This window comes from Ahaetulla prasina, chromosome 1, assembly GCF_028640845.1.
Source record: "Ahaetulla prasina isolate Xishuangbanna chromosome 1, ASM2864084v1, whole genome shotgun sequence".
NCBI classification, from domain to species: domain Eukaryota; kingdom Metazoa; phylum Chordata; class Lepidosauria; order Squamata; family Colubridae; genus Ahaetulla; species Ahaetulla prasina.
In genome coordinates this window covers 225899532-225921360 of record NC_080539.1, presented here as the reverse complement: position 1 = coordinate 225921360, position 21829 = coordinate 225899532, and the positions used below count along the sequence as shown (strand labels likewise).

The following is a 21829-nucleotide window of genomic DNA, read 5'->3' as shown; positions in this document are numbered from 1 at the left end:
TCCAGGATGGAAATCACCCATATATATATATATATATATATGTTGGTGATGCTTCAATTTAAGTACACCACCTTCACCTTAAGCCCAGGAGGCACTAGCAGAGTACTTCCCCTTCATTTCACTTCCCACTGAGAAATATTCTCTTTCATTTATACAAGCAGTTACTTAACGGGGGGTGGGAGGGTGGGGGGGTGGGAAGCAAATTAAAACAATTTCTTCCTTGCCACATTTAAATGCTCATTATGTATAAATCAGGGGAGGGAAGAAGCAGCACTTTCTGATGAACTATTGTTTGTTCTTTTGCTTTGCTAATCCGTTTTTCTAAGTCAATAAGGTACTAGATGTGACATAATTTGAGTAATGGCTTTATATTTAGATATATATTTATATTTATATATATTTATATATAAATGTTTTGCATATTTTGAACTGAAAATATATGTTACAGACCATACACATATAAAATGTGAAGCACTTAAAAATGTGATTAAAATGTCTAAATGATTCAACAGGGGAAAAAGCAGAACCAATTCTGATTATACGATATTACGAAAGAGATTGTAAGTGATAGAAGCTACATAAAAATAAACTTTAACTGTATGCATTTTTCTCAGTTTTTTAAAAACTGTTAAATGCACCAGTAATAAATAAAATCTGCATGTTTCCTTATCAACAATTCTTAGTGTCCAGCCTTACTGTAAACAGTACACATATGTAAAATGCAGCTTAACAAAATAAAAAGAGAAAGAGGACAAGAGTCAGTTACAGGTTCAGTTGCCCAAACTGATTTCCTAATATCCAAAAAACATAGATCAAGGTGTACAAAGCCAATCCTATTTTTGGCAAGTCAGTTCCTTAAAATTAAACTGTAACAGTGCAAGGAAGGAATGCAAGGAATCCCTTAGTGCAACAAAGAAGAGACACGCAGGCAAAGTTGTGGATTGAAATTGTCTAGTTCCATGTGTCAAAGTTGGGAGCATCAAACAGACAATTAACTCTGTTTCTTTTTCTGAATAAAAAAAAATTAAAAGCCATGGTTGTAATGCCCCGATTTTGTCTTAGGACTCCTTTGTCTTTTTCTTCCATAGGCCACCAGAGATTCAACTTGAAGTCTTTAATGATTGGCCATTTGCAAAAATGCCATGGCAGGCGCTAATTAAGATTCGCATGGCTCTGTTTCCTCTCAAATGGCTGGTTTGGGTATACAACTGTGCGGATGCCTGAAGCCACTTGGAACCAAATCCCAGCAAGTTGTATGTCCTTCTTTGTGTCTGCCAGCATTGTGGCTTTTTTTTAATCAACAGTCAGATTTGAGCTTGTCCAAGGAATTATCAATTTTGGTCAACGTCTTTTTGATACGCAAAGCTGTTAATCTTGCCGATGGATTGTGGTACCAGCATTCTTTCATGAGCTTAGCAAGTGAAGTTAATGTCTGAAAAGGTAAGCACAGAAATATATATTCAGAGTAGAATATTTTGATGGCACTACTCCAACCCACATTGATTATCACTGCTCTGTTTGCAGCGTGGAAAATAATTGCTGACCAAACAATATACAGTAAAACAGTGGCCTCAAACCACAGTTTGAGGCTTAAACTATTGTTTGTATAATTTCTATAAACAAAGGTCTGATCCACAATAGGACATGTAACCAGTTTTGACACTGAAGCTAATTCATACACACAAATGATCAGTGATGGCTTGTGGCTGTTTCTAATTCCTTGTGTGTGTAATCACACTTGGTCAATTCAATTCGCTTCATTTAGTAAACCCCAATCCCACTACAAGACCTGATGAAAATATAAAATGGAAAAATATTAAAAAGTGGTTTTTCCCCCCAAGTTCATATTGAACTGGAAGGTACAATCAGGAAGATCAAGAGCGCTCCCTTGCTCTTTTTAGAAGAATACTAAAGTGTCCTGACCTGTTTGCCCTATGGAAAAATAATTCAAACCTATTGAGAACTTTACAAGTGACCTTTTTGGTTCAGTACCAGCCTAAAAGCTTGTTTGTTTCTTTTTTTGGTCTTCCACATTTTCTATCTACAGTACTCGTGAATAACTTTTTTAATTTAAAAAGTTGCTTCAATATTTAAAGCAAAAAGCAATAATGGAGCCTTCAGCTCTCCCCGAGTATCAGATGTTTCTCCAAAGAGCTTCTAAAAGCATTTGTCCTAATGCTATGGGGAAGGAGAAAAGAGGTCACTGCTAGGAAAGAAGATGCAAAACAGGGGAAGAGTTGCACACAGATATAAAGAAGCCAGAAGGTCATATAACTGGACAGCCCTTAATTGCTATAAAGCATACTTCCTTTAGTTCTGTGGCCTCAGGACAACTGGTGGTTAGAGCAAAAAGTTCAAGGTTTTTATAACAGCTTCATCTTTGGTTGACAAATTGAGTCCAGGATAGTTTTCATCTGATCAAGATCTTCTTTCTGTCTTCTGCCCAATGGATTATGCCTTCATTTGGCTCTGCACAGCCACTCAATGGAAAGCCCCTTCCCTGACCTTAGATAGGTATTTTCTGTTTCCACTCTAGAATTTGTAAAACTATTATGCAGCCCTAGGCTATGATAGGCTATAGGTCTCTGCTGACTATATCAAGAGCTTGTTAATGATATTTTATATTGGTAGAAGCAGCAATGTATGTTTTTTTAAAAAAAATCAGATTTTTTTGAACCCTTAAAAGCTGGAACGAACTCCCCCCAGGCTTACGTCAAGTTCCTGATCTTCGGACCTTCCGTCGTGAGCTAAAAACATACTTATTTACTCAAGCAGGACTGGCATAAATAGTTGATTTTAATTTGGGGTTTTAGAGATTTTAAATATTTGTAAATTTTTAAATTTTCTAATTATCGGCCATTTATTAATAGCTTCTTTTAATTTCTTTTAATTGTATATACTCTGTATTTTATTTCGGCTGTACACCGCCCTGAGTCCTTCGGGAGAAGGGCGGTATAAAAATCTAATAAAATAAATAAATAAAAAATAAATTTTTTCAATTTTTCTTAAAGATGATGTAGCTTGCAAATTTTTCTCTTCTAGCACTTAATCGTGAGTAGAACAGTTGTTTATACAATGATTTTTCATATGGATCCTTTTTTGCCAATTTCAATATAAACAGACTGGCAAGTACCAGAAGTGAGAGCTGCAGCCAATACTTCCCCACATTCTTTGCAATTTCACCCAAATCCCTAGTATTCCAGATAGCCTCTAGACCAAAGTAAAAGTGCTATAAGTGAATAGATTTCAGGGGAGAGAGGTTCAGCTCCTTTGCCCACATGCCTATTTTATTATAGAAATATGGCCACCTCCTGCTGTATTATGAATGGGAAAGATGGATGATTAAACAAATGTAATTACTGCTGCCACATCTAGTTTGGCCTATAGTCTAAACAGCAGATGGTTTTAACAATTCTTAACAGATGATCGAGTAGAAAATATATCAACCTATTTCAGCAAGTGCACTTACAAGATCTGAAAACCATCTGTTGGGAATATTTGGCCTCTGCTGATCCACACAAACTACTTTTCTCATGTCTTCAAAACTAGGATCGTTAGGAACGACATCATAAAATGGAGGTTTGTAGTCTTCCACTATACCTGCAACCGAAAACACAAGGGATACGTTATGTTGCACCAATACAGATTTTAAGATGTTCATTAGCAATACAAAGTTCACATATCGTTACCAAGGGATTAAACTTTGCCAATTGGAAGCTTTTGTGACATCTCACCGATATTGTGAAATGAAACCCTAAGAGCACAATACAACCAAAGCATTAAATCAACTAGGTCTCCCTGTGGACTAGAAAAAAGTTTGACTCTGTAAACATGTACATGTACAGAGAACAAATCATACATATGGCAAAGCAGCAAAACTATTATAGATTTGGAAACAGGAAAAACTTAGCATTTCTTTATACTTTCACATATTTGGCACTAACTATCTAGACCCAAACTAGCTAGCATGGATTCAGAAGTTGCTGAATGGGTGGGACAGTAATTTTATAAGAAAAGGATAAAGTTAGTGTAAGATTAATTGTGCTCTTCCCCAAAAGAACAAGTCTGAAGTCCAGAATAGGTTGATCACAACTGACTATAACAAAGCAGGTATTTTACTGGCGACTACTGTGTGATACATCATCAAGGACCTTGGATAATTCTGGTGTTGCTTCTTGGTGGAATGACAACAACCCAAAAATACAAGTTTCTGACTTGGGGTAGGGTGACCTCTGCACTTATGGCTACTGATGGATAGCAGGTGCAGATGGTACCCATGAGGATTTTTGCCCACGTTTGGGGTCCTCCTTGAAATGAGAGGACCTTGCCCGAATCCCCCCTTGTTTAGATTACTTCAAGCTACCGTAAGTAGGGCTACCTCTGAAGATGACTTTGAAGCTGCAGTCTGCTATTCAGCACTAATGTTCTTGGTTCATGTACGTCAGTATAAGCTGTAGCACTGGCACCCATTAGTTTTTGGGTAAAATTCAAAACAACAGTTTTAACTTATAAAATCCTTTATGGCTTGGCACCAAGATACTTCGCAAGACCATCTTTTCCAATCAAATTCAATCTGTGTGAATTATCCAACCTGGGAGAAACTACTGGTTCCCTATTTCTCAAGAGGAGGGGGTGGCCCTGTGTCTCACAGGCATGACTTCTTAAGTATGCTTACCCATTATGAAAGAATCACCCTCTGGAAATCTGACTAGCTCCCACGCTGGCCTTTCTATAAGTTTTTTTTAAAAACCGAACAGTTTTTGTTCTGTTCTAAGAGGATGAAAGGATGCCATCAATATTTTGATGGAGTTCTTGTACTGATGCTATTTGATTTTTATGATTTATCTGTTTTAAATTTTATTGCACTGTTCCCTTTATGGCTATAGTTAACTGTTGAGCGAGTCTTCTGTGAAACTTAGTGTTAAAGAGTTTTTCAATGGTGGTTTTGTGGATACAAGGCATCTCCCTCCCCCAATAAATAGCATCGTTTCGCACTATATATTTTAATTGCAGAAATATTCAGGATAGCTTGGGGGTGTGTTCCAATACAATATTCCACTTCTTCATTTTGATCCCATTAAGAATTGGTCAACTATTATTAAAATAAAAAACAATAACAAGTTTCAAGACGAAATGTTTAGATCAGCTACCCTGTTTCCCCGAAAATAAGACCCAACTGGAAAATAAGCCCTAATGCTTCTTTTGGACCAAAAAATAATATAAAACCCAGTCTTATTTTCGGGGAAAAACAGTAGGTATTTTATTTTAGAAATATAAATATGGCAATTTAACCTTAGAAAATATCTACCAGTGAGGATGCGCACGCGCATACACAAACAAGCACATACAATTACTTGCCATGAAATTTTTAGTTTACCATTCATTTGTATCTTTTAAGAATACCTTTTCAAAAATCTCATCTGCCGTTAGAATTTTGTTATACAAGCTTTAAAAAAGCGAAATAGAAATACAGAAAACTGATTTTATCTGGCGGCTTATAATTACGTTTCTGCATTTCAACATTCACAAATTTGGATTTGCTTAATTCCGAAAGTGATTAGTTCTCTCAAATACAAATTGTTTGGTGATGAGAAAAATAATCCAAAACCCACAAAAGGAAGTTGTTTATTAGCCCAACTGAATCTTTACAACGTAGTTGGAAAATTTGCAAGCTTCCAAGGTTCCTTCATTAGACTAAAAAATTAAAACCCAGGAAAAAACGGAAGGGGGGGGCGGGAAATAGGCCTGACCTTCCTGCTATGAGGATGAACAGCCTTGAGAAAGGCAAATGGGGCTTCTCAGGTGCACATTACTATTAGTTTCCTCAGCCTTGATCGTCCAGTAATATCCTACCAGTATGGCCTCTGACTGGAGGACACCCTACACCAGGCCTGTCAAACTGGCAGGTCCATGACCCAGATATGGCCCGTGCAGGCCACACCCACCTCGGCTCCACAAAGGCCAAAAACATCCCAATACGTCACAATACAGCCCGTGATGTGATCAGGTTTGACACGCTTTCCAAATGTTCATATCAAAACCCTTCCCAGACTTTGCGAGACACAGCCATCTTTTGGCAGAGATTCAGCCAGTGCTTCTGTACATGAAGAACAGATTGTTACAGACACAGCTCGAGGGATCAGCTGGGAAAGACTGTTCAATGGAGGACTTCCATTTATAGACCCAAATAACTATTTGTATGTTGTAAACTGAATATAGAATCATAGAAAACTGGTGGCAGAAAAAGAGCCAGTGGTCCGTCAATTCTAGCTTCCCTTTCTTTTTTTTTCTTTTTGAGCTTATTTATTTATTTAAAGTTTAATTTTTGTTGGAAGGTAGACATGCATTTATCCCAAGCATGTTTAAAACTCAGTTAATCATGACTGACTCACTACACCTCTGCTGGAAGTTGGTTCCAAGCTTCCACTACTCATTTTGTGAATATATTACAATACAAGAAGCTGCTGTCTGGCTTTTACTCCAATGCATTACAAAAAAATTAAAAAGACAATTAACGTAGTAAAAATTTCAGGACCCACCCAGGGGACTGCAGCTGATTCCAGAGGCACTGAAGAATTCCACAAAAGGGCAATATTAATTTCCAAGCTACTCTGCCTTAATATTATCCCAATGAACCCTGATTCATTTTCTTCTCATTTCCCCAGAAAAAAGAAAGAAAATACCTTAAAGAGTCCTTCAACCTACAAAATAAAATAATAAATAAAGATAGGGGACCTATACTTCTGATACTAAGATCAACCACACCTAGCTTGATCCTCCTGGTAGGACAGCTATCCAACAGATAGCTACATTTTGCACTGAACTGGGAAAAAAGCTTACTTTGAATTTACAAGTCATCAAATTCAGGTTAATGTTCACGTACAGTGAAAATAGATACAAATCCCATTTTCCAGGTTATTTCTAACTCCACCCTCAGCCAATTACCTTTCTTCCCTAAATAGAAAGATGAAAAAAGGCTTTTATTAATCCTTCTCCCTTATTTAAAATGTTCCAACCCACCCCATGTTGCCAATCATTCTGGTTGATACCTTTTGTGTCTAATATTGTCCCTTCGCAGCACAGCTGAAGAGCTCACAAAAGGAGCAAATCTCTGAGTGGTTCTGTGTTTGTGCCACCAAAAATGCAAAATTGGTTCTCAACTGTGCCCTGCTCTACACTGCTTAAAATGTTTAATAGTGACTGTATGTCCAATCAGAAACAGCCTCTGAATTTTGCTAGAAATTTAGCAAGCAAATATTCTCGCATCATCATAAACAACATCTTTTAAGTTCGTTTGTGAAACCAACTACAGGAACAATATCAATTTTAGCAAGCGGGCTAAAATTTTGCCTGTTTACAGAGTAGACAGTTGCAGAAGCTAGCAGCCATTGGCCAGTCTTCTCTGTGCTCAAAAGTGAAGCTTACTTATTTATGCTTGCTTATCACCTATTTTAAGGCTTTAAATAGCTCACAATTTACTGAAAAGTAAAAAAAACAAAACACAACCCAAATAATCAATTTACATCCCACAAAACTCTACTTCTGCTGTTGCCTAATTAGATGTCTGTGGAGATTCTCAGTCATCCAGGTCATGGTTGCCCCAAAGGTGCTTTTTTCCCAAGGGGCAACTGGACTTTCTGGTTTTTCTTTGAAGATGTTTCGCTTCTCATCCAAGAAGCTTCTTCAGCTCTGACTGGATCCTTCCATTCCCCACCATCCAGTAGCCATCCTCCATCTTGCTCCCTTCAGGCTGTGGGCCCCAAGAGCATTTTCTCCCAGCTAGCCCTTATTGGGCAGGAAGATTTCATTGTCCCAGATACAGCAAGCAGGCAAGCCACATAGGGCTATACAGGTAATCAGCACCCTGAACTGGGCCCAAAAGCCTTCCAGCAATTAATACAGTTCCCACAATGTAAGCTACCCAAGCAATCAGTTGTCTTTTGTATGAGCTGCAGTTTTCCGGGTTATATCCGGGGTCAGCCCCATGCAAAGCAAATTGCAATAATCTAACACGGATATGACAAGGATGAGAGTTATTACCTTCAGTACTTCCTGGTCCAAGAAGGCTGCCATAGCTGAGAGACCTAACAGTAATTTATTAATTTATGTATTTATTTTCTATTGCCAGGTGCACTTGATGATAAGGCCCATTTATGGCATCATTCTAGATCTCTCTTTATCTCCCACAGTACCTCAATAAACTAACAATTATTGTTGCTGTGGTTATTTAAGTAACAATTGTTGCCCTACTCTCTCATGGAAGAAGTTCTCATAGAACAGCCTCGCTGTAGAAATGAAGATTTCTTGCTCCCGCATGAATTTGTCTGGCCTGTAAGAGCTGGAGGGCATCTTGGTGAAACCCTAATATTTGTCCCAAGGGAAGCTTTTTCCATGCTTGTGGAAAGGAGGAGGAGGAGAAATCCTTGAGCTTTGTGGAATGTCTTGCTGCCTGGATTACTCATTCCAACTCCTTCAGTTTTCAAGTGTAAAGATGTATTTATTTATTTATTTTATTTTATTTATTCATATTTTTATACCGCCCTATCTCCCTAGGGACTCAGGGCGGTGTACAGCCATCTAAAAACAACATAAATATACACAGTAAAACATTAATCTAAAAAACTTATTAAATAGGCCGAATATTTAAAATAGACATAAATAATAAAACCCCAAGTTAAAACCAAAATCTAAAACCAAATCTAAAATTTAAACAATTAAAATTTAAGAATCTAGTCCAGTCCTGCGCAAATAAATAGATGTGTCTTAAGCTCGCGGCGGAAGGTCCGAAGGTCAGGAAGTTGACGAAGTCCTGGGGGAAGCTCGTAAACCCTAACTCTTTGCTTTCCCTCCTTTAGCTGATTTTTAAATTTTCATTCTTCTGGCTATCTGGTAGCATATACATTTTCAGCATATTTTATCTTGATAAGCCAGCTAAATGTGGGGGAACCACCAGCTGAAGGCCCCCTGCCAGAGGGAGTAAAGAGAGATTCCAACTTAGAGTCTTATGCAAGGCAGGAAAGGTCTGAGTCAAATCCTTAGGTCAGGGGTCTGCAAACTTGGCTCTTTTAAGACTTGTGGACTTCAACTCCCAGAGTTCCTCAGCCAGCAAAGCTGGCTGATGAACTCTGGGAGTTGAAGTCCACAAGTATTAAAAGAACCAAGTTTGCAGACCCCTGCCTTAGGTCTATATCTGCCGTTTCCCAAGGGAAGGTAGATAGTGTGGCGACATTCTTGTAATAGAGGCGATCAACAATAAACTATCTGTTTACACAAGCGGTTCCGGTTGCTCAATCCGGACATTAAAGTGCTTTTAAGTGGAAAAGCAAGATGAAGGATTTAAACTTTATAGATTGAACTATATTCACTTTTACCTACCATTGCTAACCATGCGCCTGGCTACTTCCCAGAGGACCAGTCCAAATGCCCAAATATCAACTCTTTTGTAGGAGTCAAAGCAGTCCACCTGAATTGTTTCATCTAGGACTTCTGGGGCCATATAGCGCTTGGTACCTACACGGGGGTTGTTCCCAACATCCAGCTGATTGGTACTTTGAGAATGCATGACGGAGAGACCTATAATCACAAAGGAAAGCATTATTTTCTTTTAAGTTAGATCTGTAATATTTTAGGAAGGAAAAAAAATCTTTAAGATGTTGGCTGAGTTTACTATGTCACATAAGGTAAAGGTAAAGGTTCCCCTCGCACATATGTGCTAGTCGTTGCCGACTCTAGGGGGCGGTGCTCATCTCCGTTTCAAAGCCGAAGAGCCAGCGCTGTCCGAAGACGTCTCCGTGGTCATGTGGCCGGCATGACTCAATGCCAAATGCGCATGGAACGCTGTTACCTTCCCACCAAAGGTGGTCCCTATTTTTTCTACTTGCATTTTTACATGCTTTCGAAACTGCTAGGTTGGCAGAAGCTGGGACAAGTAACGGGAGCTCACCCCGTTACACGGCAGCACTAGGGATTCGAACCGCTGAGCTGCCGACCTTTCGATCGACAAGCTCAATGTCCTAGCCCCTGAGCCATTGCGTCCCTTTCACATATACTTCAGAAATATAGTTACCGTATTTTTCGGCATATAAGACACACCTTTTTACCCCCAAAAAGAGGGTGAAAATCTGGGTGCGTCTTATATGCCAAATGTAGCCCCGTCCATCCGCCAGCCCCCACCCTTTGAACATTTTCTGGCAGTTCCAAGCGGCGGGGATCTGGGCCGGGGCACAGCCTGTCCTGAAGAGGAACAAACCTCTTCAGGACACTTTGGGGGGAGGATCTGCCCTGCGGCTTCAGTGAAGAAGACGGGCCCCACGGTTCCCAGCCGCCTGCCTAGCAGGCAGCTCAGAACACTGCAGCCACCGCCTAAGCCCTCTTGATGCCCAGGAGCCGAGCCAAGCCAAGAAACGTCCCTCCTTTCCAGCCACCACTGCCCATTGGTCCAATTCCCCAAGGCAAATTTCAGAGCTGCATTTCAGGCAGCAGCCAGTTCCCCTTCAATGGGCAGTGGGGAACCGAGAACCCTTTTGGATTCGAGGAGGGGATCGCAGCGCTACCGCCTGAAAGTGCTCCTTGGGAAAGAGGTGAGTCTGCTGAGAAGGAGGACGAGGGTGCGCGGCTCTGCAATGTGCAACAGGAGCTCCATTGCAACATTGTGTGTTTACCATCCAGAAAACAAGCAGATTCCAGAGCCTGTTTTTCCAGATTCTTTCTGGAAAAACAGAAAGAGAATACCAAATGCAGCAGCAATTGAATAACCAACAGGTACTCAAGCCAGAGTCACTACTGTGGAAAGAAATTTAAGCAAGCCTTGGGCTCATATACCATCGAGCGGTTATAAAAAGTTTCAATTTTCTTTAATTTCACTTTGAAATTAAAACAATATGACTCAAGCTCTAAATAACATAGTAAAAAAATAAAGATAAAGGTTTTCCTGTCAGTCGTGTCCGACTCTAAGGCATGGTGCTCATCTCTGTTTCTAGGACGAGGGAGCCAGCGATGTCCAAAGACATTTTCCATGGTCAGGTGGCCAGCATGGGCTATTCGTCAAAGGTGCACAGAATGCCACTAGCTTCCTACCGAAGTGGTACCTATTAATCTACTTGCATTTGCATGCTTCTGGAACTGCTAGATGGGTAGGATAACGTAGAAATAAGCAAATTTCAAACCACAATTGATTTAAGGTGGTTTGTTTTCAACAACCATGATGAATTTTAACTACAATTACTTATCTGTATGCAACACCTTACTATGATAAAAAGATGCAAAAAATATGGCCTTACAGTTATCAGCAGGAAGGGAGAGAGTATGTAACTTGGCCTGTTTTAATAGTCTGTTTTAATAATCCTTGACTCAACATTGCATTCTGTGTTGTTATAAGCTTTAAGGAAGCTAGTATAGGGCTGTTCCAACAGTAATTAATTATTGCCATATAAAATGCTGGAAAGGAATTCAAGGGGTTGAGGTCCAACACACCTGGAGGATATCAGATTGAGAAAGAAGTCTCTTGTGGCAGACTTCCACGTTCAGAAAATAGTACAAGATACATCCAGGAGCAGCAAAACTTTTGGATGCTAAGTGCCCTCTAGTGGATGCCTAGCTTGCTACAGAGTGACACCAAGGAAAGCATGAATGACATTTCTTCAATATATACCTGATTCATTACATAAACCATGTAGCATCTTTATAATCTTTAATCCTCTTCAAAGCTTATAAACCTTTATGATTTAGCTTTACATATTAACCAGGGATGAAATCAACTTACCTTCGCTACCGATTCGGGAACGGGACGCATGTGCGCCTCTTCTGCACATGTGCAGAGCAGTGGTGGGTTGCCCCCGGTAAAAAAACTGGGGGGAGGCTCCGCCCACCGACCCAGACATCAGAAAGCTTCTGTGCATGCGCAGTCCCGCTACAAATCGGTAATAAAGGTAAGTAGAACCCACCTCTGGCGCAGAGCGTAAAAAAAACAGGATGTAATGACATCCTGGTGGGTGGATGGAGCCTCCCGCCACCGATGCTACCAGTTCGGCGAGCCAGATAGAATCAGGCTGATTTCACTGTTGATATAAATCTATCTGTTATTCTTGCATTTGCTCTTGCTTTCCTTTTTTATCCTCCATGGTTTTTGGCTGGCTGGTTGGTTGGTTTGGCAACCCAGCTACTCTCCCAGCGATAAACTACTCGTGCTGGCCATGCGAAAAAGAAAGCAGGAAGCTACTTACCTAGATCTGCAATGCAACACTGTCCATTTTTCTTAACCAAGATGTTTTTACTCTTCAAGTCCCGATGAGCAATGGCAGGTTTTCCTTGGGTCCCGAATATCTCAATGTGCAAATGAGCAAGGCCACTAGCTATGGACAAAACTATTCGTAAGCAGCTCACAGTGTCTAACGTTGTCAGTTGCAGGTAGTCGTAGAGCGAGCCCATTTCATGGTAATGTGTGATTAGCCACAACTGAGTGCTGGAATTCCGTGATGTCATGTCTGAAGCAATAAAACCTGAAAGGGACAGGAACATTACTAAGAAAGGCAAGTTATCAGTTATTTCCATCTTCATGTAATGGCCCTCATCATACAAACCAGGGGTAAGTAACCTTGGATCCCAATGAGTTGGACTTTAAAGGTAAAGGTAAAGGTTCCCTTCGCACATATGTGCTAGTCGTTGCCGACTCTAGGGGGCGGTGCTTATCTCCGTTTCAAAGCCTAAGAGCCAGCGCTGTCCGAAGACATTTCGTGGTCATGTGGCCAGCATGATTAGACACCAAAGGCGCACGGAACGCTGTTACCTTCCCACCAAAGATGGTCCCTATTTTTTCTATTTGCATTTTTACGTGCTTTCGAAACTGCCAACTGCTAGGTTGGCAGAAGCTGGGACAAGTAACAGGAACTCACCCCGTTACACTAGGCAGCACTAGGGATTCGAACCGCTGAGCTGCCGACCTTTCGATCAACAAGCTCAATGTCCTAGCCCCTGAGCCACCGTGTCCCTTGAGTTGGACTTTAGATCCCATCAAATGAAGCCAATATGGTCAATGATGAGGAACAGAGTTCCAAAACATCTCCAAAGCACCAGGTTGATGATTCCTGAGCTAAACTCTCCCCAAACTGCATCATTCCCCATTATCCCTAAAACCAATGAGAACTGAATGCAGGCTATTCTAAGCACAAAAGGCGAATTCTATTACTCCCTGAACAGACTTTAAAAAAAGGTATTAAGTGTTCTCCACTAGTTAGGGCTGAAGACATGAAAACACTCAAAATATTGCAATTTCTTGCTCTTTTCATCAGTACAGGTAGTCCTTGAGTTACAACAGTTGTGACTGTTCAAAGTTACAACAACACTGAAAAAAGTGACTTATGACCCTTTTTCACATTTATGACCGTTGCAGCATCGCCATGATCATGATCAAAATGTGGGTGTTTGGCAACTGGTTCGTATTTATGATGGTTGCAGTGTCCCAGGGTCATGTGATCAACTTTTGTGACCTTCTGATAAGCAAAGTCAATGGGGAAGCCAAATTCATTTAACAACCAGGTTACTAACTTAATAACTGCAAGGATTCACTTAACTGTTAAGTGCAAGAAAAGTCTACAATGGGGCAAAACTCACTTAACAACATAAATTGTGGGCTCAATTGTGGTTGTAAGTCAAAAACTACCTGTATTAATTCCTCTCCTTTTCAAGTAAGCAATTCCTGCGTTAAATGATCATCAGGATGTGCAATGCTTTGGGATCAGTTTGAAAAAGATTCCTTGGAATCTGCAGGAGTATGAATGAACCCAATGCTTATGACTCATTGAAGCAGCTGCTTCGCTTTCCAAGATGGTCTGCGTAGCAATGAATTTACAGCCAAGTCCTCCAGTGGGCTCTGAAGCACTTTTTCTGAATTGAATCTGAAATCTACAGAATGATGTATTAACCTACTTTAAATGCCAGAACTTGGAGCTCATCTCCTCTGGCAGAAACCCAAGAGCATTTTTTTTCTAGCACCTACAACTTGCCACTAGTGTGGGGAGCTGTTCTCTGCACCAAAACATACACACAGACTATCCAACTCAGCCAACTCTTACATTTGCTTAAGTGCTCAGTTGGAAACGCAGCCAAAGCATTTCCCAGAAATGAGAAAAAGGCCTGTGTGGACTAGAGGAATAAGATACTGAACTGGATTTAAAACCTGGGGCAAAAGTTTGAATAAGGGTCTGCCTATATTGACAATGGAAACTATAGCACCAGTCACACTACTTACATTCCTTCACTAGAAAGAACACTACATTAAAAACAAAGATGGGACGATAACAGGCACATTTAAATCTACCAGATGCACTGAAGGACTCAGAAAACAGAAAAGCACTTGAATGCTTTCCCCCAACACCACCAAGTAGCTCTTGAAGTATGTAAGCTTTAGCTTTAGCTACCACCACATTGAAATATGGAAATAACTGTACAGAAAGCATTTCAATATCTACTGTATTCTATGCAAATAGCTCCCAACACATGTACCATTAACCCAGCAACGTAAAGTCCATCTTATCTCTGCTGCAATGTACCAGTGCAAGTCTCCCCGCCTATTGGTCCAAGGCTAAGCTGAGTGTCCTTGCCTCTATATACTGGGCTCAACCCACTGCATGAGTTGAGTGAAGATCCATGGCTTCACATGACACATCACTGCCAAAAGAATGCCAAAAGACAACTGCCTATGATTAAATTCTGATATTTTTTTCATCCGTCCACATATCCGTCCACTGGTTAGGAGGAGACATTCTATTGTCCAAGTACCTGTAACTTATTAAATAAAGGGAAGAAAATGTCTGCAAAGGAAAAAACACAGACCTTGAATCTGGGTTAAAATGTCTGTCTTTGAAACACACTTTAATTGAATGCTCCTCCCACTTATGACTGTATGACTAACTTGCTGCTGTATCCTTACAATTTATATTGTTTCCTGGTATGATTCTATTGCTTAGATAGAATAGAATAGAATTTTTATTGGCCAAGTGTGATTGGACACACAAGGAATTTGTCTTGGTGCATATGCTCTCAGTGTACATAAAAGAAAAGATACGTTCATCAAGGTACACCATTTACAACACAAATGATGGTCAATATATCAATATAAATCATAAGGATTGCCAGCAACAAAGTTACAGTCATACAGTCATAAGTGGAAAGAGATTGGTGATGGGAACGATGAGAAGATTAATAGTAGTGCAGATTTAATTAAGTAGTTTGACAGTGTTGAGGGAATTAATTGTTTAGCAGAGTGATGGCCTTTGGAAAAAAACTGTTCTTGTGTCTAGTTGTTCTGGTGTGGAGTGCTCTATAGCGTCGTTTTGACGGTAGGAGTTGAAACAGTTTATGTCCTGGATGTGAGGGATCTGTAAATATTTTATTTGTATCCTATGACTATCGTTAAGTGTTGTATCTTATGATTCTTAAGGAATGTATCTATTCTTTTTATGTACACTGAGAGCATATGCACCAAAGATAAATTCCTTGTGTGTCCAATCACACTTGGCCAATAAAGAAAAGAAAAGAAAAGAAAAGAAAAATATAGTATAGTATCAGTATAGTATTAGTATAGTATTAGCTTAGCATAGCATAGCATAGCATAGCATAACATAGCATTGCATTGCATTGCATTGCATTGCATTTGGCAAGCACAGTTGATAAGTCTATTTCGCATTTTTATGGCAACCAACACATTCCAGTTTATTTGCAGCATAAATGCTTTATTCCATTGCAGGTCCGTTTTTTTTTATTTGTAGAATTATACAAATGTGTATAAAGTGGAAGATTTAATTACTTTCTGGGGAGATCAGGCTCAAGAATATATTGCTTCTAAACTAAAAGTTATTATTGGGTCTCATCAAACTTTTCTTTTATTCCAGCAACTAAGTTTACTTCTCTATTTCTTCAAGAAAGACTATAAAAAAGACTGAGTTGGATGGTCTCAGCAGATTTGGGCTCTCAGTCCATCCACAGAGCTCTCCCCATCTGTCTAGGCCCCCAAGCAATGCCTTTCTTTTCCTCACCTAAAATATTTTCGTGCCTCAGCAACACAGTATTGTATAATTCTGTTTCTCTGAACCAGGACTTTTCATCTCGGGAAGAAAAGATCTTGACGGCAATGTTCTCTCCTTGCCATTGTCCTCGCCAGACTTCTCCGTATCGGCCTTTCCCTAGAAAGCATAAACAAAAGAGATTTTTATCAATAGCTCTTCATTCAAAGGAAAAGTTTTTTTGGCTTATCGCCCAAACCAGAAATTGTATTCAACATCCATATTTATGAACCATCAAAGGTTACCCTGTTGAACTGGGGAGACGTCTGAATCTCTACCATCTCCTTACGACAGGGAGTCTCAACTTTGCAGAGACTTAATTAACACCCCCTAAAAAAGAGGGGGGAACTTGTATGCACCCTATCCCATGAACAAAACCGATGGTGTCATCGGGGTTAGAACTGCGTCAGAAACAAATTACCATATTTTTTGGACTATAGGATGCACCTGACTATAAGACGCATCTAAATTTAGAAGAGGAAATCAACAAAAAAGTTTTTGGCCTCCGTGTGCCCCATTTTCGGGCCTTTTCCAGCCTCTTTTGGCCCATTTTCAAGGCTTTTTTTCTGCCCATTTCTAGGCTTTTTTCGGCCCGTTTTTGAGGCTTTTTTCAGCCCATTCTCAAGGCTTTTTTCGACCCGTTTTTGAGGCTTTTTTCAGGCTTTTCCTGGAAAAAATGGGCAAAAAACTCCCAAAAACCGGCCGGTGGGTGGGCGAGGCTTCAGCAATATTCAGACTCTAAGACACAGACATTTTCACCCCCTTTTGGGAGACAAAAAAGTGTGTCTTATAGTTTGAAAAATACATTAAGTCACTTTTAGTAGTTAACTTTTAAACCAAAGATCAAATAAATCATAGAAATAGCACTTAGACTTATATACCGCTTCACAGTGCATTACAGCCCTCTCTAAGCAGTTTACATTGAGGTCAGCATATTTGACCTCAATGATCATGAAAAAACTTTGCCGGTCTACAAAAAAAGTCTTTTGACAGGAAATAAATGATTGTCTAATGGGAAAGGTCTGGAATATGGATTTGATGCTATGAAGAGGAAATAGCATCAATATAGAAAACCAAAATGTCGCAGTTGGCTTACCTAATCAGAATGGGAAGGCATTGTGGCTTTGTGTGTGCTAGCCTGCTGATATGCAACCCTCCTCAAGTGGGCTCACAATATTCTGGATACTTGTTAGTCACAGTATAAATACTGGTGGCTTATAGGAATAAGGCTCAAGCCTGAAGGTGGGCTAATCTAAGTCCAGAGATAGACATCCCACTACAAATAAGTCCTGACGTTGCTAATTTCAACTGAACTACCATTTCCTTCTATTTAGCAAGCAAATACAAGCAGTCCTTGACTTACGACCACAACTGACCCCACAGTTTAAGTTGCTAAGTGAAACAGTTGTTAAGAGAGACTTGCCCCATTTTGCAAAATTTCTTAGCACGGTTGTTAAGTGAATCACTGCAATAACTGCGTTAGTAACAGGATTAAGTGAATCTGGCTTTTCCATTGACTTGGCTTGTCAGAAGCTTACGAAAGGGACACAGATGCTGGCTGGGGAATTCTGGGAGTTGAAGTCCACAAGTCTTAAAATGGCCATGGTTGGAGACCCCTGACATAGAGTATCCCTGGTCAACCCAAACAAGTTTAATTCAGTGCAGTGCCACCTGCTCTGTTTCTCAGAAACATACATCTGATTGAAGTCTCCCATTTCTTCATAATTGGCACATGTTCCTCAACAAGATATGTGTTTCAAGGAAAATAGACACGTGACACCCTGTGAGGAATTCCTAATACCCAGACTTGACTTCCTATCCAAAAATAGCCATGTAATACAGGCTAACCATTTAGTCTCTAAAAACAGATGCTGTCTATCTTAGGAAAAGGCCAAGTTCCAAGCCTATACAGAGCTGCAGTAGTTTCCTAATATTTTTAGATATAGGTGAGTGCAGTGCATTTGTTTAAAAAGCTAGCTTTTTAAGAATGATCAATTCCTGATACTATACATATTCAACCTGTTAAATCATAAAGAATATTAAAAAGTCATCTTTATGACTTGTCCTTTTAAAACAAGCAAGATGGGCATTTTACAGATCCCCTCAGTCAAGGAGTGGGTTGGCTGGGATCAGGAAACATGTCTTCTCTGTTATAGTCCCTGCCCTCAGGAATAAGCTCCCCTCAGAGATCAGGATGATTCCAACCCTGCTGGTCCTTTTTTTTTTTTAAGTTTTTATTTTTATTTTTAAACAAACAATTCATCATTAATCAATAAGTGTAGCATCTGGGTACAAAAATTTTTGTGTCATCATATTCAACATTTATCATCATTTTCTTAATACATATTTATCTTTCCTCTTACATTTAACTGTAATCTATTCCATATTTTCTCCATATTTCTTACTTTTACATTGCCTATTGTCTACATTCAGTCTCTATCCATTGATAAAATTGCCCCATATGTTGTAATACTCAGATTCTTCCTTCCCTTTAATTGCTAATGTTAATCTACTCCTTTCTGTACATTCTAATATTTTGTTAATTACCTCTCTCTTTGTAGGAATTTTTTCTGCTTTCCAATTTTGTGCAAATATCATTCTTGCTGCTGTTATTACATGTGTAATCAAATATATATTTTCTTTACTAAATTTCTCCGGTAAGATACCCAACATGAACAGCTTCAGTTTAAGATCAATATGTTGCTGTGTCATTTTCTCTAACCGTATTCGAATTTTTACCCAATAATTTCTCGCTTCTGGACATGTCCACCACATGTGATAATACGATCTCAGTGTCTGGTGGCATTTCCAACGTTTAATTGATTTATCTTTAAACATTTTTGCCAATCTTTCTGGTGACATGTGCCATCTAGGACATGTGCTGGTCCTTGATAGGTTCGTAATGACTTGGTTACGAACCCAGGTATGGAGGCCCAAGTGTGTTACGGGTCCCATTACTTGGCTATATGGCCACAGTTTTATTCAGTTGCCATATATATTTATTTTGTTTTAATTGCTTTTCTGTTTTTTTTACGATGTACTTGACTTACATATAAATTCTATGTAAATAAATTTCATTCTTAACCCAGGGGATTGTCTGTATTTATTTAATCAGTTAGTAAAGTTGTCCATCTCAACAAGTGGCTTTGGGCAGCGAGCAACAGCAAATAGAATAAAAACAATTACATCCTAAATACAAAAATTAAAATACATAGCAATAGAGAAAAGCAATACACAATAGTATTTTCCTTTTTGTCACTCTTAAGGCTGAATCTTGCCAGTTTTTTTTTAAAAGACTTAATTCCAAACACTTCACATTTAGGAAAAGCAGAGAAGAAAAAATGTTCTGCTTTTTTTTCTGGGTAGCCTTATAAAGCAATCCAAAGTTTGGATCCACTCCATTTGAAAAAAAAGTGATCCCCCTATATTCAACTAGCACAATCTTCCTTAAGCTAAAAGAAGGGTATAATAGAATAATTGGGAGTCTGAGATGACTGCTTTAACATTTTAATAGTCCCATTGCTCATAGAGCTATTCTTGATGGACAAATCAAACGATGACTAACCTACGCACTCCAACAAGGTAATCTGCCGAGCTACTGTTCTTTGTACTAGGAAAGGCAGCCCTGAGCCGCTCCCAGAGGTACAGGAATGGTCCAACAGGTCCTGTGTAGAAATAACAAACATTATTAGGGGATTCATTGCAATGGAAGCAAGCATTTGTGCCATTCTATCTCTTTAGGCAACCATTTTTTATTGGACAGGCATGAAAATAATACTACTAGTTAAGAGAATTTAGCACTAGGATGGATGGACAGACAGGTCTAGTTTACAGAGTTCCCTTGACAATCCGTAATCCATTGGGCATCTTTTCAGAGATATTTCCATTCCATAGAAACAGAATGACTGCACGTGGTTGGCAAAAAAGCAGTGAGAGTGGGAACAATTTCCAACTGGCTTCCCCAATGAGTTTCCTCATGAAAAGCTAGCAGGAAACATCAGAACCTTCCTTCCTTCCTCTGTCCCTCCCTTGAATTAGTGCCAGCTTCCCCATTTACTTTGCTTGTGGGAAGCTTGTAGATAGAAACTCACTGGGCAAGTCAGCAGGAAGTAGAAAGTCCAAGGTCAGGAGCCAGGCTGCTGCTGGGTGGGGGAGGGAGCAAGGGGGTTCGGGAGGGGATGCAGATGGGTGGTATAGGGAAGAGTCTTGCAGGGATGTGCAAGACATGCTGTGCAAGTTGGGAAAGGTGTGCACAGGGGTAGCACAGGTCAAGAAGGGTGTGTGGGTGTCATGGGTGTGGGAGTTGCCTTGCCAGTCAGGAATGGCATGTGGTGGCATGATGGCATCGATTGGAAAAGGTGGAGATACCGTGTTTCCCCGAAAATAAGACCCTGTCTTATTTTTTTTTTGAATCCTGAAATAAGCGCTTGGCCTTATTGCCATGCGTTCAAAAGCTTGATTGGGCTTATTATCAGGGGATGTCTTATCTGGGGGGGAAACAGGGTATTTAGGTTTATGCACATCAGGAATATTGGGTGTGAGGATGGCATGGATTGGGGATGGAGTGTGGCAGGGGTGAAATCCAGCAGGTTCTGGAGAACCGGTAGCAGAAATTTTGAGTAGTTTGGAGAACCGGCAAATGCCACCTCTGGCTGGCCACAGAGTGGGGTGGGAATGGAGATTTTGCAATATCTTTACCCTGGAGTGGGGTGGGAATGGAAATTTTGCAGTATTCTTCCCCTGCCATGCCCTCCAAGCAACGCCCACAGAACCAGTAGTAGAAAAAATTGGATTTTATCACTGGAGTATGGGGATGCGCCAATAGGTGCTGCGTTGGTCAGGGAAGCCCCATGAGGGTGGCACGGGCCTGGAAGGATGCATAAGGGTGAGCAAGAGTTGCTGTTTGGGTCAAGGAAAATGTTCAGAAGGGCAGCACGGGTCAGGAAGGGTCCTTTGGGGAGCACCAAAAGTTCTACATGAGTCAGGGAAGGCACGGGTGGGGTGGGGCAGCACAAATCAGGGAAGGTACATGGGGTTGGGCACAGGCCATTTGTTGCATGGGCCAGGAAGGCTGCGGGGAGGTTCCTTCTTCCCTGTTCCTCTCTTTCCCCTTCCATTCCCAGTAGACAGGTAGCTGCTGTAAGGTGGGGGAGGGAGTAAGGGATTGTAAGAATGACTGGGGAATTGTTACCGAACATTGAAAATGAAGATCATGTGATCCTAACTGTTGTGCCTCGCCCTCCCTCCTCTCCTCAGCCGGGCTCCTCCCATCTCCTGCTATCTGAGTCAGAGTCTGATAATGAAGAGGAACGGCCTGGCATGCCTCCAGCCCCCAGCCCTGGCACTATGCCCGGACAGAATGTCAGGAATGAGCAAACAAACCTCCCTCCTACAGCGTGTGAAGCCAGCCACGTGCTAGAATTGCCGGCAGCAAATCAGGAGGACGGAAAGTCACAGTGGACAGATCCCCGCTTCCGGAGAATGGAGAGGCGACGTCAGCAAAAGGAAGGGAGGGGCAGGCCTGGATAAGTGCTGAGTCATTGAGCCACAGCCCATGGCCTATATAAAAGACCATCTTGAGTCAAGCAATTTGAGTCAAGCAAAGTCTCATCTGGTTTGCTGAAGTCACACCTTGGATTCCTGCCTGCCCTGAGAACTCTGATAGGAATTTGGCAAAGCTGCAGAGGCTTCGTGGCCACGCTTGATACAGACTTCCCAGACCCGGCCGTCGGAGGGGAAGTGGGACACGACACCAACACTGTAACACTGAA

At 40.6% G+C, this 21829-nt stretch overlaps 1 protein-coding gene across 3 annotated transcripts in view; it reads right to left on the bottom strand.

The window, feature by feature from the left end:
- Positions 1-347: 347 nt before the first annotated feature.
- Positions 348-21829, bottom strand: part of ACVR1 (activin A receptor type 1) — a 97713-nt gene continuing 76231 nt past the window's right edge. For all 3 annotated transcript variants that reach the window (XM_058192403.1, XM_058192382.1, XM_058192392.1), the window contains 6 exons: positions 19624-19723; positions 16032-16178; positions 12222-12497; positions 9376-9573; positions 3470-3600; positions 348-1432 (listed from right to left, as the gene is read on the bottom strand). In XM_058192403.1, coding sequence (XP_058048386.1) covers positions 1298-1432; positions 3470-3600; positions 9376-9573; positions 12222-12497; positions 16032-16178; positions 19624-19723 — 987 coding nt within the window. In that variant the 3' untranslated portion in view covers positions 348-1297. The remainder of the gene's footprint in view (positions 1433-3469; positions 3601-9375; positions 9574-12221; positions 12498-16031; positions 16179-19623; positions 19724-21829) is intronic.